We start from the raw sequence: 15,751 nt of genomic DNA on the forward strand, positions 1-15,751 counted from the left end.
GTTCAGTTCTATAACTATTCTAGACAAAGCAGAGGAAAGGACCTCCCTATTAAGTAATCTCTACGCCCAACTTGGGGTACAAATTCACAAGCCCGAGATCAAGAGTCACATGTTCTACTAAGTCAGCCAGCCAGGCATCCCCCAACTCTTTCAATCCCTAAAGCAAGCCTTTGATATCAGTATTTTTATTATCCTCATTTTAAAGAACATATTGATAATATATGGCAGAGCTGAAATATTTTGAGAATAAGAATATTAACAGAATTATCATATATTCATCTATTCAATAGAGTCTGGAAAGTAACTACAGATAACAGTATGGTGAATAATAGGGACTTGGTATTGACAGCCTCTTGTCCAAAATGAGTGTATGACTAGTGTTAGGCATGGAATGAGGGTATTATGGGGCTTACTCCCAAATCCACATAAGATTTTACAAAAGCAGACTACAGACGAATCAGCCACTACAGCACCTGAGGATGTTACCTTTTTGTCCAGTCACCTTTGTTTTTCCTTTTGCTCCTATTCTCTGTTCCTTTCCACTGCCTCTTCCTCCAACATTATTACTCTTGGTTTTTGTTTTTATTCCCCAGGTATTTAAAACATTATTGAAAGTTTTAAAGTTCTCTGAAGCGTCTCTTGAAATCCCCTGGGAGGAAAGCAATGCAAATTTCAAGTGAAGAAAAGGAAGAAAATTGTAAAGTTTCACAGTTCATGAGCATTTCCCTATGGCCAATGTAGTTCTATATTCTTTAGCACTATGCATTCTCATCAATTACCTTCCACTGTGATTTATAGATATCTCTTTTTTATACTACAACGGTTTAAACTACTTTACATTGAAATCCATTCCAATTTAAGTTAGATATTTTTCTAAAGTGACAAAGGAATAAGGGCTTATGAAAATGCTCAACTATGAAGAGAAAAATGCTTTTGCTACAAATAGAAAACCATGGGGCTTTTTAATGTAAATTCTAGGAAATAACAAATCAGTTAGGTTGCTTTGAGCTGTACAAAGAACAAATCATCAATTTGTAAAGACCTACAAAAAAAATGGAGATGATAACCAATAGCGTGTGTGAAAAGTCTACCTTATCGGAACCTTCTAATTTCATTTTATAAAAAAATGACAGGCCTGAGAGACATCAAGAAACCTAAATGTAATCTGTCCAAGAGTCCATAGATATTTGTATCTGACATGAGGATCAACAATCTCAAGCTCCATATGTGACTCTGTCAAATTCCCTGGGGATGCTCCTTTCTCAAATAGTAAAAACAAGGGACTGGAGGAAGAAATGCACTCAGGAGTTGCACTTTCATAAAGATTTAGATCAGTAAAGGACCTTGATAAATATGACTTTAAACGAAATTCTTGCCATTATTACTATGATTATTATTTTAAGTATTTGAGATATTTTAAGTACAATCCACCTTGATGGCTGTTGGAAGAAGGGACCTGGCTGGGCCCTTGCAGTCAAATTTCTGTCACTAAGAGGTGATGTCTGTGTAACCTTGCTTTCTGTCTTTAATTTAGCAGATCTAAGTATGATTACGGGTGTGATTACTACCTTTTTCATATTGTCAATGTTTCAAATGTAGAAGATGTCTCTTATCTCACAGAGATGAACACAGCTACAAATCTGAGTGGCCTGCATTTAAGAGTTAAATCTGGAGATCACCCCTACACATACAGTGTCTGACCTTCAAACTTCCGTGGCCTTTGAGAGGCTGGCTGAGCTGTTGACTTCATAGGGAAACTCAGCAGGGCAAGGGCCTGTTGATAGCTTTTATCATTCTATTGAGAACTTGGAAGTATGTTTATTATTTATAGGGCTGTTTCAAAAATATAGTTATACTTATTTTTAATTAATTGACTTTACCAAATTAATGCATACATTTATATGCACAATGCAGAAGAGATACTTAAATTAAAGGAATATATCTATTAAGCACTAGTTTTTAAGGAAAAAAAAGATGAAACTATGGTAAAATATTGCTAAAATCTAGCATTTACTGTTTACTGTACTAAGCCCTTGATGTAGATGATCTCTTTTAACCCTGGTATCAACCCTGTGAGTAGTTTCACTCATTTTTAGGTGAAAAATGGAGTTTATGTGAGATGTCCAAGTTCACGGAGCTGGAATGAGATCTCAAGTGATGGCCTCCAGGATCTTCACTTTTAACTACAACTTGTACTGTAATGTAGCTTAAGGAGGCCAATATTCCAAACATTAAAAATTTCTTACCTCAGATTTGTAAGTATTTGTAATTTACTACTGACAACTTATCAGTATTTTTGAAACATTAATGTATATTGCCATATGGGTCATACAAAGTTCATTATTGCCAGCCTTACATTTCATCTTCTATTTCCTAGTATTATTATAGAATCCACTTATACTGGACATGACTCCACCATTGAAAGTCATTAATTAACTTTTTAAAAAATCCTTATGCTAGTCAGAAGTACCAAATATTGCTAATGCCAACTGGTAGTCTTATAATGAAAGACAATAACGTATCACTGCAATTTCTTGATTTGAAAGTCTCATTAACATTTGCATTGAGTGGTATCTTAATGAAATATCTGCTAAAAGTAGGAGTTGCGTATGTGTGTGTGTATACTCTCTTTGGTTCTAGGAAAAATAAAAACTTACAGATGAAACTGTGCAGTATGTTTACCTCCAAATTTTTCCATTTGGTCAAATTTCAGAGCATTTATTTTGTGGAAATGTATTTCAAAACGTATCTGATATTACTTCAAGGTAAGTATTTTCACCCAAGAAAACACAAACAGCAAGCACAAAGCTCAGGGTTCTACCTTAGAACCTCAGACATATGGACTGCTCTTTCCATTAACTTTCAATGTGATCCTTTAGGAGAAATTTGCTCACCGATGACCTTTGTGTTTCCTGCTGGTAAAGTTCTGCCCTCCCCATTTCAGTGATCATGGAAAGAAGAAAAGGTGAGAATGACCAAGAGAAAGTATGAGGAGCATACATTAGTAGCTGCTCAAAGTTTAGGAGCTAAAAAAATTTCTGAGGACCTAACGCTTCTGTAATGTTCTGTGCCAGCCTATATTTAACTTGTGTTGAAAAGCCCATGTTCTCTGAGTTAAAATTAATCTGTCTCCATGGTGAGTTCCAATAGAACTGTGGCTGGTTAGCTCAGCGAGTTAGAGTATGGCAATGATAAAATCAGAGAAGGTCAGAAAACTGCCTTTTGTTTCTTGGCCTGAGGTGACTCCGTAACTCCAGTCTCATATATGGGTACTCCAAAGACCTCAGTGAAACTGGGCAGACAAGATCACGGGGATGGGTCAGCACAAGTCAGTCATCTTCCCTGGGGAAAGAACTCAGATCTTCAACATACTAAAGGCACTTCAGTAGAGAGCTACCATCCCAAAGTGAAGAAAGTACAGTACATTCTAACCCACTACTTTTCTAAGTGAGTCCAAGGACCACCTGTCTCCAAATTTCCACTGGTACTTTGTAAATGCATAGGTGCAGATTCCCAGGCCTTGCACAGACCTTCAGAATCAGAATCCCTTGTGTTTAGCTAAGGAATCAGCATTTCAGAAGACTCATGAAGGGATTACTGTTTTCACCAAGATTTGAAAACCACCAGTCTAATACACCCCCTATTTCCCACTGGTGCCATGTTGCTGATTATTGGATTTAGTATAGAGGACAAGCAACACCAGGCTCAAAGTCATGAGGATTATTTTCTAATTGCAGCGCAGACACTAATTAACTATGTCATTTTATTTAAGTCTAACCTTAAAATAAAAGCAACTTGAGCCATTTTCTAGACTGAGTACTGATTCTCTACTTAGAGGTGGCTCTTCTTTCTCTTCTCTCCCAAATTCTACTCCAATACATCTAAAGCATACAACAAATTCTTATTATTAACAATGATACTCTCCATATACTTAAGAATCATAGATCTAGGCTAGAACAGCCCCTGATCTTCCAAAGTGATGGCTGAAATATTAAGAGATTTTCTCGAGATGTAGCTGATAGTGTAGGGGTTCAGAATGAGTCACCCTAAGATGTGGCATGCAGATTATTTTGCTCTGAAAACACTCCAGGTCCAAAAGACTAAGAAAGAAACTTTGCTCCCCTAATTGCCTCAAATAATTTGGATGGAGGACCTTCTCCAGGAAGGAAGCTACCAACATAGATAACTACATCATAATATGATCTAGCTGTGGTAGACAGGGAGGAATTTAGCAAAGGCTATTAAAATTCCTCTCTGTGTCTCATTGTTTCTGTATGGCCTAGCAAACATTTGTTTACCAAACATTTACTCATTTTCTTTTTTTAAAAATATTTTATTTATTTATTCATGAGACACACACACACACACACACAGAGAGGCAGACACAAGCAGCCTCTATGCAGGAAGCCCGATGTGGGACTTGATTCTGGGACTCCAAGATCACCCCAAGCTAAAGGCAGGCGCTTAACTGCTGAGCCACCCAGGCATCCCTTGTTTTCATCTTCTTGTGAACTGCTTTCCTTCCCTTCGAAGTGCCAGATTCCACAGGTTAAAGGCTCAGTTTTACAAGATTGCCCCTCCTCCCACTTCAGACACAGGTCACAAGCCCAGCTCACTTACGCTTCTGACCAATGGGCTATAAATCAGAGGTTCCAAAAATTTCCTCTTTGGGTATGCTTAATTTGCTAGAGCAGCTCACAGAACTCAGAGAAACATTTTACTCACTACATCATCTGTTTATTATAAAAGGATATAACTTAGGGGGCTCCTGGGTGGTTCAGTGGGTTAAACGTCTGACTTTGGCTCAAGTCATGATCTTGGGGTACTGGAATTGAGCTCCCTGCTCAGCAGAGGGGGTCTGTTTGTTCCTCTTGCTCTCCCTCTGCAGCTCCCTTGCTCATGATCTCTCTCTCTCTCTCTCTCTCTCATATAAATAAAATCTTTCCTAAAATTTTAAAAAAAGGATATAACTTAGGAACAGCTGGATGGAAGAGATGTGTAGAACATGGATGGGAAAAGGGTGCAGAGCTTCCATGCCCTCTCCAGGAGCAGCACTCTTCCCAAATCTCCCTGTGCTCTCCAACCTGGAAGCTTTCCAAACCCTGTCATTTTGGGTATTTATGGAGGCTTCATTACATAATCATGATTGACTAAAGCATCGGCCAATTGCAAGTGATTCAACCTCCAGTCCCACTCTCCTCTCTGCAGGTGGGGGAGGTGAGAACTAAAAGTTCTAACCCTCTAATTAAAGGTTTGGTTCTCCCAGTGACCAGCCCCCATCTTTAAGTGCCTTACAAAGATCACCTCATGAACATAACAAAAGACACCTTTATCACTCTCAACACTTAGTAAATTCCAAGGTTTTAGGGAATCTGTGCACAAACAGGGAAGTAGACCACATATATACCTCTTTTTATAAATCAAAGTATCACACCTAACTAAAAGACTTTCCTAATATTTCCCGTGTCCAGCTTCCAAATTTAATGAGACTTCTTAGTGGTATTACCCTTAGAACCAGGCTTAGAGGCCCCTGATCTAACTCTCCCTGTAGAGGTTCTACTCTGGCCCTGTTCCTGCTAAGCCACTGCCCATGGGGCAAAGAATATAGGAGACCCAAGGAGGTGCACACACCCAAAACCCTTGTCTCCTGCTTTCCAGACTATATGGTATTCCAAAACTCAACATGTCCCGCCCAGCAGGCCTTGTGAGCTTCTTCTTTTGGTTGACTCCCTGAAGAGAGAACCCTCAGTGCTTGGGTGTGCATTGCTACCCTTGAAGGAAGGTCAAGGTTTGTGGGGCAGGGCTGTGGGGAGGGTGGATGAAATGTGGATATGAACAAAGTGCAGGAGAGAGTCAGAACTGTTCCCTGGCCCTGACCCCACACTTATTGGTACACCTTAAACTTATACAATGTTATATGACAATTTATAATTTTAAAAAAAGTGAGCCTACTTCTTAGACTCTAGGGGTCAGCAAACTTTTGTGTGTGTGTGTGTTTTAATAAATTTATTTTTTATTGGTGTTCAATTTACCAACATACAGAATAACACCCAGTGCTCATCCCGTCAAGTGCCCCCCTCAGTGGCCGTCACCCATTCACCCCCCCCACCCCCTGCCCACCTCCCCTTCCACCACCCCTAGTTCGTTTCCCAGAGTTAGGAGTCTTTATGTTCTGTCTCCCTTTCTGATATTTCCCACACATTTCTTTTTATTTACAGGGATTTATTTTAGGTTTTGCAAACCATACAATTTCTGTTATACCTCCTCGATTCTGTGATTGTAACATGAAAGCAACCACAGATAACACAAATAGGTTCCAATAAAACTTTATTTACAAAACCCAGCGGTGGGCTGGATTTGGTCAGCTGGTTGCCAACCACGCAGGACATTATGTTTCACCTCTCTGGTGTTTACTGTATTCTATCTCATGGTCTACAGTTATCTGTTCCCCTCTCTTATCTCTTCTTGGAGCAGTTTAGCTACATGGCCAAATTTAGTAGCTATCCAAAGAGTATATAATTTTACACATGGAAACAAAATTAAAACTCTGGGACGCCCTTTGTAGTTTAACAAGAAGATTACTCCTTGTGCTAACACAGCATTTAGCCCACAGTCACATTTTGTTTTTAAAGCAGGGCTAAGAAGCTATGATTTACAGACTAGAGGTGGCATATGATTGTCACTCATAACTCTACTAATCATACCATAAATGTGTGTGATGACTTAGCCTTAAAAATATAATATATTCTCCTTGTGTTAGTGTCCTAGCCACATTTTGGTTAATAAGCAGTAATTAGGTGTGCACTTTTATAAATATAAAGTCAAAAAAGTGATCCTTTACTGTCAACTTTCTCAGGTAAAAGACTATGCTTTATGCCTTTGTATCTCTATTGCCTAAGACACAGTGCCCCACATATAGCAGGAGGTCAATAAACAAGACTCCTCCAACTGCTCTCTTTGGAGAGTTAGGAGAAAAAGCTGACCTGGTGGCAATTCATAGGACTCCCTAAATTCTTGACAATAGAACTTCACTTCTTCTATAGCTCAGAATGAATTGTCTTTCAATGTACAAAATCATTCTGTTCACAGATTGGGAAGGGGGAGTAGCCAACCATTTCTCTTCTCCACAGAGAACTTTAAGAGCCCTGTGTAAGGGAGACCACTAATCCAGGCATGTTTCCACTGTGAGTAAGTTTGCACTAACATGAAGTAGTGATGAGAGAACTGATGTATTTTGTGTGTTAGGGCATGTTCTTGTCCTGTGGCATGGTTGAAGCACCGAGATATACAGGCATGCCCATTAGCCAGTATTGCTTTTTGAGGAACTCACTCTTCCCTCTATATCCTTGCTGCTCAATGTGAGGTCTTCAGAGCAGCAATACTGGCATCGTGGTACCACCTGGGAGTTTGTTAGGAATGCAGAACCTTGGCTCTCTTCCAGATCTACTGAATCAAAATCCCTTGGGTGATTCATAAGCAATTCAAGTTGGGGAAGCATTGACCTGTAGGAATATGTACCACTTCTCTATCCCTGAGGAGAGCAAGGCAACACATGCAACAAGGTACGGTACTTTCTATTAACATCAGCTTCTTGCTAAAACACCAATTAAGGTGAAGAATATTGGTGTTCTTTCATCTAGAACTACAAGTAACAAAATAATGCCTACTGCTACCAGTGCACTTTGCATGTATAATCTCCTTTACTAGAAAGCACTGACAAAGTCAATTCTGCATGGATTTACTTTCATGCCTTAGTCCTTATTGGCACTGGAAAGCATTCACCTTCACTGCTGGCTGTGGCAGCATGCCCAGGTTCACCACTCAAACGCCTACTGTAATACAGGATCACCAGCGACAAGATGCTGGAAGCTGGCCAGTCTCCTAGTCTTTCTTGTCACAAAGTTACCTGGATGGGTGAGGCACAGGAGGGGAACGGGTCACAACAGGATGTCCTGGCAGCATGCTGTACAGAAACTGAGAGAATGAAGTTGAGCAGGGCAGAAAAAAACAGACACAGTAAAAAACAATTTTGAATGCTATAACCACGCCAAGTACTATTGGAAAAAAATCCTATCAGTGAGGAGCGTACACCACCCAAGGATGTGTTGGCAGACCATAAAACTGACTGGAAGAGCTGCAAACAGCTTCCAACTCTGCACATTGAATTGGCACTCGCAACCACAGGTTGTGCAAAAGCCACACATAAAGATTTGTATATTCAGTCAATCAAGTATTCACTGTGATCTGTTATGATGAACCCTACATGCCAGGCTAATTTTTTCAGAGATATATCAGGTCTTTATGAAGCTTCTATTCTAACACACACACACACACACACACACACACACACACAGACACACACACAGAGAGAGAGAGAGAGAGAGAGAGAGAGAGAGAGAACTAATTACAATAACATAAGTGCTTTAGCACGAATTTGTGTTCTTATCATTGGGGATGATAGAGAGTGGAATTGTATCGCATGCTCTACCAGAGAAGTTGAGACAGGCTTAACAGAGGAGACACCTGAGATGGGTATTGAAGGATGAATAAGAGTTTTCCAGGCAGAAATTAGTGGGAAGCATGTACTAACCAGAGAGGGTTGTGTCTGTGTGTGTCTGTGTATTCAGCATTGTAAAAGAATATGCATGCTGAGAAGTCATTTTGACCAGAGCATGGAGTAAAGCTGAAAAAGAATTCTTCAACTAGGTAGTAAAAAGTGCCTGTCAGGCTAACCTGTTTACAGTTAATCCTGTAAGCACAAAGTATGGATTGGAGGATTTTAAACAAGGGAACATAAGAATCAGGTATAAAGTTAAAGATTGATAAGATCATTTTACATAGATAACAGTTGTCAGTAGTATCACCTACAGGTCAAAAAACAAAACCTAGGAAAACAACAACAGTGATCATGGGAACTTTTTTGTGGAACTTGGAGAGCTAGAAAGAAACAAGAGGGTAAAGGGAAAATGTATAATCAAATACGTCTCTCAAAGGGATATTCGATATTCCTGCATTCAAGCAGCTACTTTGTGCTAGCCACTAAATAGCTTTTCTTGAAGCAATAATAAAGGAAGCCTTGTTCATCACTGCAGCTGGCTAGATCTGCCCAATTTACAATTTCCCCAAACTCAATCACTACATTTTTCCCCTTTTCTACATTAAGGACTATTGCAATTTGCATGTTATATTAGATTCAAAATCTCAAATTAAAATATGTCACTTATTTGAAACATTCACATCTTCACATCAGTCTGGTGCTCAGACGGTCAATTACATGTAACTATTTCACTCTTTAAGCAACAGGGAAAAAAAAAACCCAGCACTTATAGAAGTTGTATCACTTATAGAAGTTATGAAAGATATAAATATCTTTTTTCCCCAAATCATTTAGCATTTTCTCTACTTTCTTCATTAAAATGCACATCCTAAATTATGTCCATTTTTGGGCTTTTTAAATTCTGGTCTTAAAACTTGCCAATAAAACGAAAGTAAAATGTTCTTTTAAATGGGCTCTCTATCTGAAATCATTTAGACACTTAATTGTGCTAGTATATTGAGTTTTTGAATGATAATTACAACACAGTATATGTAATTTGATTACTGGCTCTCTGCTTACAAAAGTTATGATTCAGCTGCACACATTACTGTAGCTACCCAAATCCCATGCTTTGACAAGTAGCATTGTTTTAATAAAGTGGGTCATGAAAAGCAATGATTACTCAATCTCTGAAGATTAAGATAAGTGGTAAAAATTAAGGTAAAACATATTCTCAGATACAGAAAATACAAGAAATGGGAATATAATGATATCTACTTAGAATTTATTATAATCTAAATATCACTTAAGTGAAGTGGTCTTTCCAGAACAACCAGCAAAAATCTTCCATATTTTGAGAGCCTCATTATTTCTGGTGGCCAGGCCACACAGAAAATATCTGCCAAGTTTAATGGTGCTTTTCATGTATACATAGCATCACTGGTCTCTACCAGCTCCGTTTTTCAAAATATAAAAGAACTAGACTTCAAATCAAAGAAGAGAATGTACTCACTTGGCATCTAAGCAGATCATGTGACTACCACAGGTACACACAATATAAAGCCAATCAACATAAATGCATTACTTCTAGAGTCAGAGCAGTGTATACAAGGCCCAAATGCTGTGTGCTTTGATCTGCTGCAGTGGGAAAGCAAACTCTTGACAGATCTTAGCAACTTGTACTTGTATAGACCCATAGGCATCCTGGTCCATGTCATGCATTCAGGAGTGAAACTTTGTCTACCAAATAAAAGAATCAAATTTTGGAGATTAGAACCCCATGCACACAAAGCCTTCATAGGAATACGAAGACCCCATGGAATTCTCTTCAGATACTGTTGGTTCCTTTACAGATGGACTCTGCTATGTGCGTGGTGAACATAGCCATTAAATATTACTCACTCTCAGGATTTTAATAGAAGGATCACTATCTATATAAACATGGCTTTTTTCTCAACCCACTAGAGATTCTTGAACCCACCCACCAGTAACTATTCTGAAATAGTCAAACTCCATCCACCCACAACCAGCAGAGGAGTAACAAAGTGAAGTAGGCATGAGTGGCAATAAAAACGCTAGAAAAAGTGGTTCTTCTAAAATAGTTAGAAGAAAACTTACAATATTTAGATCTAAGGAGCATCCAGACAATAATGTGAAGTTTGCCATTCTTCTCTTTCCCGTTCTTCTTCCATTGCTCACCCTTTTTCTAGTGGTAATAAAAACAATGAACTTTGATAGGAGGAGGTGAATATCTGAACATATTAAGCTGGAAAAAGGAAATGAAGCTGTGTGAAGAACATCCAAAAGAATGAAAGAATAAGAAAAAACTGGCAATAGATTTATTCACAAATTGCCTGTTTAGTAAATTCCAGAGTCAACATCCTTAAAGTATTTTTAGTGAAAGAAGAAATATATACAAATGTATCATTTACCCCTGACTTAATGTAAATCTCTGCATCTATAGTCAGAAAGCCACAGAATAAACTATGGGCACATTCTGTCATCTAGTTTAATTACATGAGGCTTGGCAAGCAGTAAAACATTTGTAAATTCTCTGGAAAAGACTAAGCTATATGAATGAAATATAGAAGAATGAATGTATTTTATTAGAATAGGCAACTGATGATTGGGAAAGAGACAAAATGAGAACATCCATTCAATAGTTGGAAATAATACTTTTTGTTTTGACTTACAAAAGGCTTGCAGTTATAACTATTATTCAATGTTGTCACAAAAAAAGATAGGAAAATAAAGTATTTATTTTCTATTGAATCCCACACACTAAAACCTGCATTTGCAATACACATAAGAATATCTCATTACAATTATTATTATTTTCTATTTATGAAATATAGAAAAGAACCAAAAAATTTAAATATATCCGACAATTCTAACTCGTTGGACTCTACAAAAGGAAATTGGTTATTCATTAAAATATATAGTGGGAATATCATTTTTTTTGTCAGCTCCTTAACTCTTAGGGAGTTCTCAATAATTTTGTAAACCATCTTATTGCAATATTTAAAAAATTTCCAATGTTAGAGAATATTCATTGCCACCAACTTTTTAAATTATGTTAAGTTTAATTTTTAAAGTAAAAAGAACAATGTTATTTGATTTTACTGACATATCTGAGCTATTGACTATTGCTAAATATTTATATACCTTTCTTTGTCCTTTACTAGATGAACCTAATAAAATAGGATCTGCTTGTTTATACCTAGAGCAGATATTCTCTTCCCATGGTGCCAGATAGTAAAATTCCAACTTGGAAGAAAGGGTTCGTGTTGTAATACTGTTGATTTTGGTGTATGTCATGTGAGTTAACTGCTGTGAGACACTTAATAATAGCCAACATTTACTGAGCCCCTAAAATGTGCCAGGCCTCGTGATAAAATACTTTAACCGCACCATCTTATTTAAATCTTCACAACAGTATCATTAGTTATGAATGATAATTATCTCTATTCTATAACTATATTTATTCATTTTATAAATTTTCATCAAATTTACACTGTTCTTGGTGCTTGGGACACCAAAGTGAACTAAGTGGACAAGGGTCACTGCTCTTGTGTAGCTAAAGTTGTAGTGATAACCAATAAGTACAATAAATAAGTAACTTATAAAATATGTTACAAGCTAGAAGTGCCTAAAAAATTAAACTGAAAGCTGACAAGGAGTTCAAGAGTGTGGAGGTGGGTGTGTTAAAATTTTAGAGGGTGTGATCAGGGTAGGTCTCATGGAAAAGATGACACATAAATGCCAAATGACACATAAAAGCCAGAAATGATGGAGGTGAGAAAGTGAGCCTTGAGACCTCTGGGAAATAATGCTCTAGATGAAGAAAACAGCCAGTGCAAAGGCCCTACGGCAAGAATTTACCTATTGCGTTTGAAGAATAGCCAGTTGAGGATAGAGAGGAATAAGAAAGTTGGAAAAGCCTGGATGAGTAGGGGAAATGAAGTCAAAGAATTAATAGAGGCCCGTGTCTCTAAACCATCACGAGTATTTTGCTTTTTCTCTGAGTAAAACCAGCAAGCTTCGCATGATCTGCTTCTATTTTCAAAGGACAACTGTAGCTGCTGTATGAGGAACAGGTTGTAGAGGGCAATAGCAGAGACAGAGTCAATTTAGAGGTTACTGCAGCAATTTAGGAAAGAGATGATGGAGGCTCCAAAAAAGTAGACATGGCGAGAAGTGGTTAAATTCTAGATGTGTGTGAAGAAAGTACCAACAGGGCTTGATGACACATTGGATGTGGTATGTCAGAGAAAGAGAAGAATGATGAATGAGTCTAAGATTTTTGGCCTGAACAAATAGAGGGATAAGGGGATCCCTGGGTGGCTCAGCGGTTTAGCGCCACCTTCGGCCCAGGGCATGACCCGGGGGTCCTGGGATCAAGTCCCACATCGGGCTCCCTGCATGGAGCCTGCTTCTCCCTCTGCCTGTGTCTGCCTCTCTCTTTCTCTGTGTGTCTTTCATGAATAAATAAATAAAATCTTTAAAAAATAGAGGGATAAAAGTGACATTGGTTGAGAAGTGTCTCGGTGGTTCAGTTGGTTAAACATCTGTCTTCAGCTCAAGTCATGATCCCAGAATCCTGGGATTAAGCCCCATGTCAGGACCCTCTGTTCAACAAGGAGTCAACTTCTCTCTCCTCTGCTCTTCCCCCCTGCTCCTTCTCTCTCTCTCTCTCTCTCAAATAAATAAATAAATAAATAAATAAATAAATAAATAAATAAAAATATTTTTAAAAACTGACATTAGTTGAGTTGGGACCACAGAGTAGTGGGAAAAGAGAAGTTCAGGTTCGGACAGGGTAAATGACAAATGTAAAGTAGGTGGTGATGTCAGATAAGCAGTTGGACACACACATTTGGAGTTTAGGGAGAGACTTAAGCAGGCGGGGAGGGGGAAGAGCAGGGTATAAATGTAGGAAGTGGTGACAAAAATGGTATTTATAGCCATGCAAATGGATGAACTTTTTAAGAGGTGAGTGTAAACTGAGAAGACCATGGAAAGCTAAGCCATAGGTCATTCCAACATGAAGAAAAGGCAAGAGACCAGCAAAGGAGACTGAAAAGAAGCAATCAATGAAATACAACTTAAACCAAGAGATTGTGTTATCCTGAAAGCCAAGTGAAGAAAATGTACCAAGGAGAAGGAATGATCCATTGTATAAATGCTGCTCACAGTTCAATTGAGATAAGGATAGAAAATTGACCATTGGCTATAATGGGAAAACTACATAATGTTCTTAACTGCTATATTTTAATAGCATAGTGTGTCAAAATATTAAAATAATAGGATTATCATTTATTGTATAGCTACTGCACTATACAATACACTGCACTATAGCTTTACAAATATTATTTTTACTTTCCCCAGTAATTCTAAAGGTAGGCATTCTTTTCTCTTTAGAGATCTGGAAATCAAAACTCTGAAACACTAAGTGACCTGTCAAAGGTTACACAGCTAATAAATGTTAATGTCAAAATTGAATCTCAGACTTGTCTTGATACTAATGTCAATGCTAGTGTACCATGAGATCTTCTGCAATTAGGAAAGGACATATTAATATCTAGAAGAGTGAATATGAAAATTCAATTTTTTAAATTGAGGCACCTTTAGCATTTTAAAAAAAGATTTTATTTATTTATTTGAGAGAGAACGAGAGTGTGTGTGTACATGTGCACGAGTAGGGGGAAGGACAGAGGGAGACGGACCAGTAGACTCCTCTCTGAGCAGGGAGCCTGAGGAAGAGGAGGATGATGACAACAATGATGATGACAACTACTACTATGACACCAGGCTTGATCCCAGGACCCTGAGATCATAAAGGAGCCAAAGTCAGACACTTAACTGGCCAAGCCACCCAAGTGCCCCCCAATCCCCAATGGTTTCTTAAAAGCTTCCTCTGAATGAATACTTACATGTTGGGGAAAATTACAGAGGAAAAAGTCACAAAGCTAAAAAAAAAAAAAATATGAGGAGTTTTATCACCTTGTAATTTATAAAAGTATAATAGCTACCTAAGTATAGGCTCCAGTCCACTTCTCTTTCACTCATCTTAAAAATTTTTATCAAGTTAATGGTCCTAAAACACTGTTTTCTGCATTATTGATGCTAAAAGATCTAAGCTCTCAGATTGGCATTCAGGGTATCGTATCAACTGACCTGGCATTTTAATGCATGTGGTAGAGCCTGTGTTCTGACCTGAGGGATGGATTAGACACTACCTTTACTATATAAACAACCCTGCATAATTAACACCATTATATGTACTAACCCGGGCTTGTTGTGTTGTTTCAATAAATTCCTTTCTTTTTTTATCTTGCTGAGACCAGGATGCCTTGGGAGACCTTTGCTTTTTTGTTTCCTCCCTCCCTCTTTCCCTCCCTCCCTTTCTTTGATCATTATTGAGTGATACTGAGGGCCAGGCACTTTCCTAGGCACCAAAGATATGTGGTGACCCAAATAGACAAAGTCTTGCCCTCTCAGACTTACATTCAAGTTGGAGAGACACACAGAAGTAAATTTTTTAAATGGCAAATTTGATGAGAAAAAGACACAGCTCACAGTGACTTGGGAGCATATAATATTCTTAGGAAAACAGTTTTCTCCATGGTGGGGAACTCCTAGCATTCAGAAATCAAAGTTATTTCAGTTGGTGCACATTGGTCAAAAGAGATAGGGAGCTGCTTAAATTGAGGCAGAAGTATATCACAGGCAAAATCTGTACACCTCACAGTATCATTGGGGCCAGGAAGTTGTGGATTTAAGCTTGTTATATTTAATGGCTGCTATCTTGGTCTACATAGCTCTTTCTTTGCTTGGACAGTGACTTGGAACTCAACATACTTTGTGCATTGCCCTAAATTATCCCACACTTTATTATTCCAAACATAAAATCAGAACAGGTCTTAAACGAATAAGTTTTCTGAGAGGCTATCCTCTGGTATTATACAATCTCCACTTATCTTTTGAGATTCTCAAAAAGAAAATTTGTACATATACAAATACACACTTTGAGGGCTGTAATTTTTTCTTAGAGTGGTACTAACTTAAGTATAATAGCTAGGTCTATTTAACATCTGTGGCTTAACTAATGACTCCAGTGAAGTTAAACTGAACCCTCAATTTTTTTTTAGTACCCTTCAGATCCAAAAATCTGGACTGAAGCCACATAATGGGATTTTATCATGTATTCTTTTT

At 38.0% G+C, this 15,751-nt stretch overlaps 1 protein-coding gene and 1 long non-coding RNA gene across 24 annotated transcripts in view; one reads left to right on the forward strand and one right to left on the reverse strand.

The window, feature by feature from the left end:
* Nucleotides 1-2,681, forward strand: part of LOC144308784 (uncharacterized) — a 29,634-nt gene extending 26,953 nt beyond the window's left edge. Inside the window, exon 5 of the long non-coding RNA XR_013375108.1 lies at nucleotides 594-2,681. This is a non-coding gene — a long non-coding RNA (uncharacterized LOC144308784). The remainder of the gene's footprint in view (nucleotides 1-593) is intronic.
* Nucleotides 1-15,751, reverse strand: part of LOC144308782 (uncharacterized) — a 33,291-nt gene that overhangs the window by 1,406 nt on the left and 16,134 nt on the right. For 4 of the 23 annotated variants that reach the window (XM_077889796.1, XM_077889794.1, XM_077889793.1 and 1 more), the window contains 3 exons: nucleotides 14,470-14,505; nucleotides 10,655-10,802; nucleotides 487-649 (listed from right to left, as the gene is read on the reverse strand). In XM_077889796.1, the coding sequence (XP_077745922.1) occupies nucleotides 487-649; nucleotides 10,655-10,802; nucleotides 14,470-14,505 (347 nt within the window). Of the gene's footprint in view, nucleotides 1-486; nucleotides 650-7,782; nucleotides 7,975-10,049; nucleotides 10,277-10,654; nucleotides 10,803-14,469; nucleotides 14,506-15,751 lie in introns of all 23 variants that reach the window. The other 19 variants (XR_013375103.1, XR_013375096.1, XR_013375104.1 and 16 more) reach the window with 13 other exon arrangements.

The sequence above is a fragment of the Canis aureus genome, chromosome X (assembly GCF_053574225.1).
Source record: "Canis aureus isolate CA01 chromosome X, VMU_Caureus_v.1.0, whole genome shotgun sequence".
NCBI lineage: Eukaryota > Metazoa > Chordata > Mammalia > Carnivora > Canidae > Canis > Canis aureus.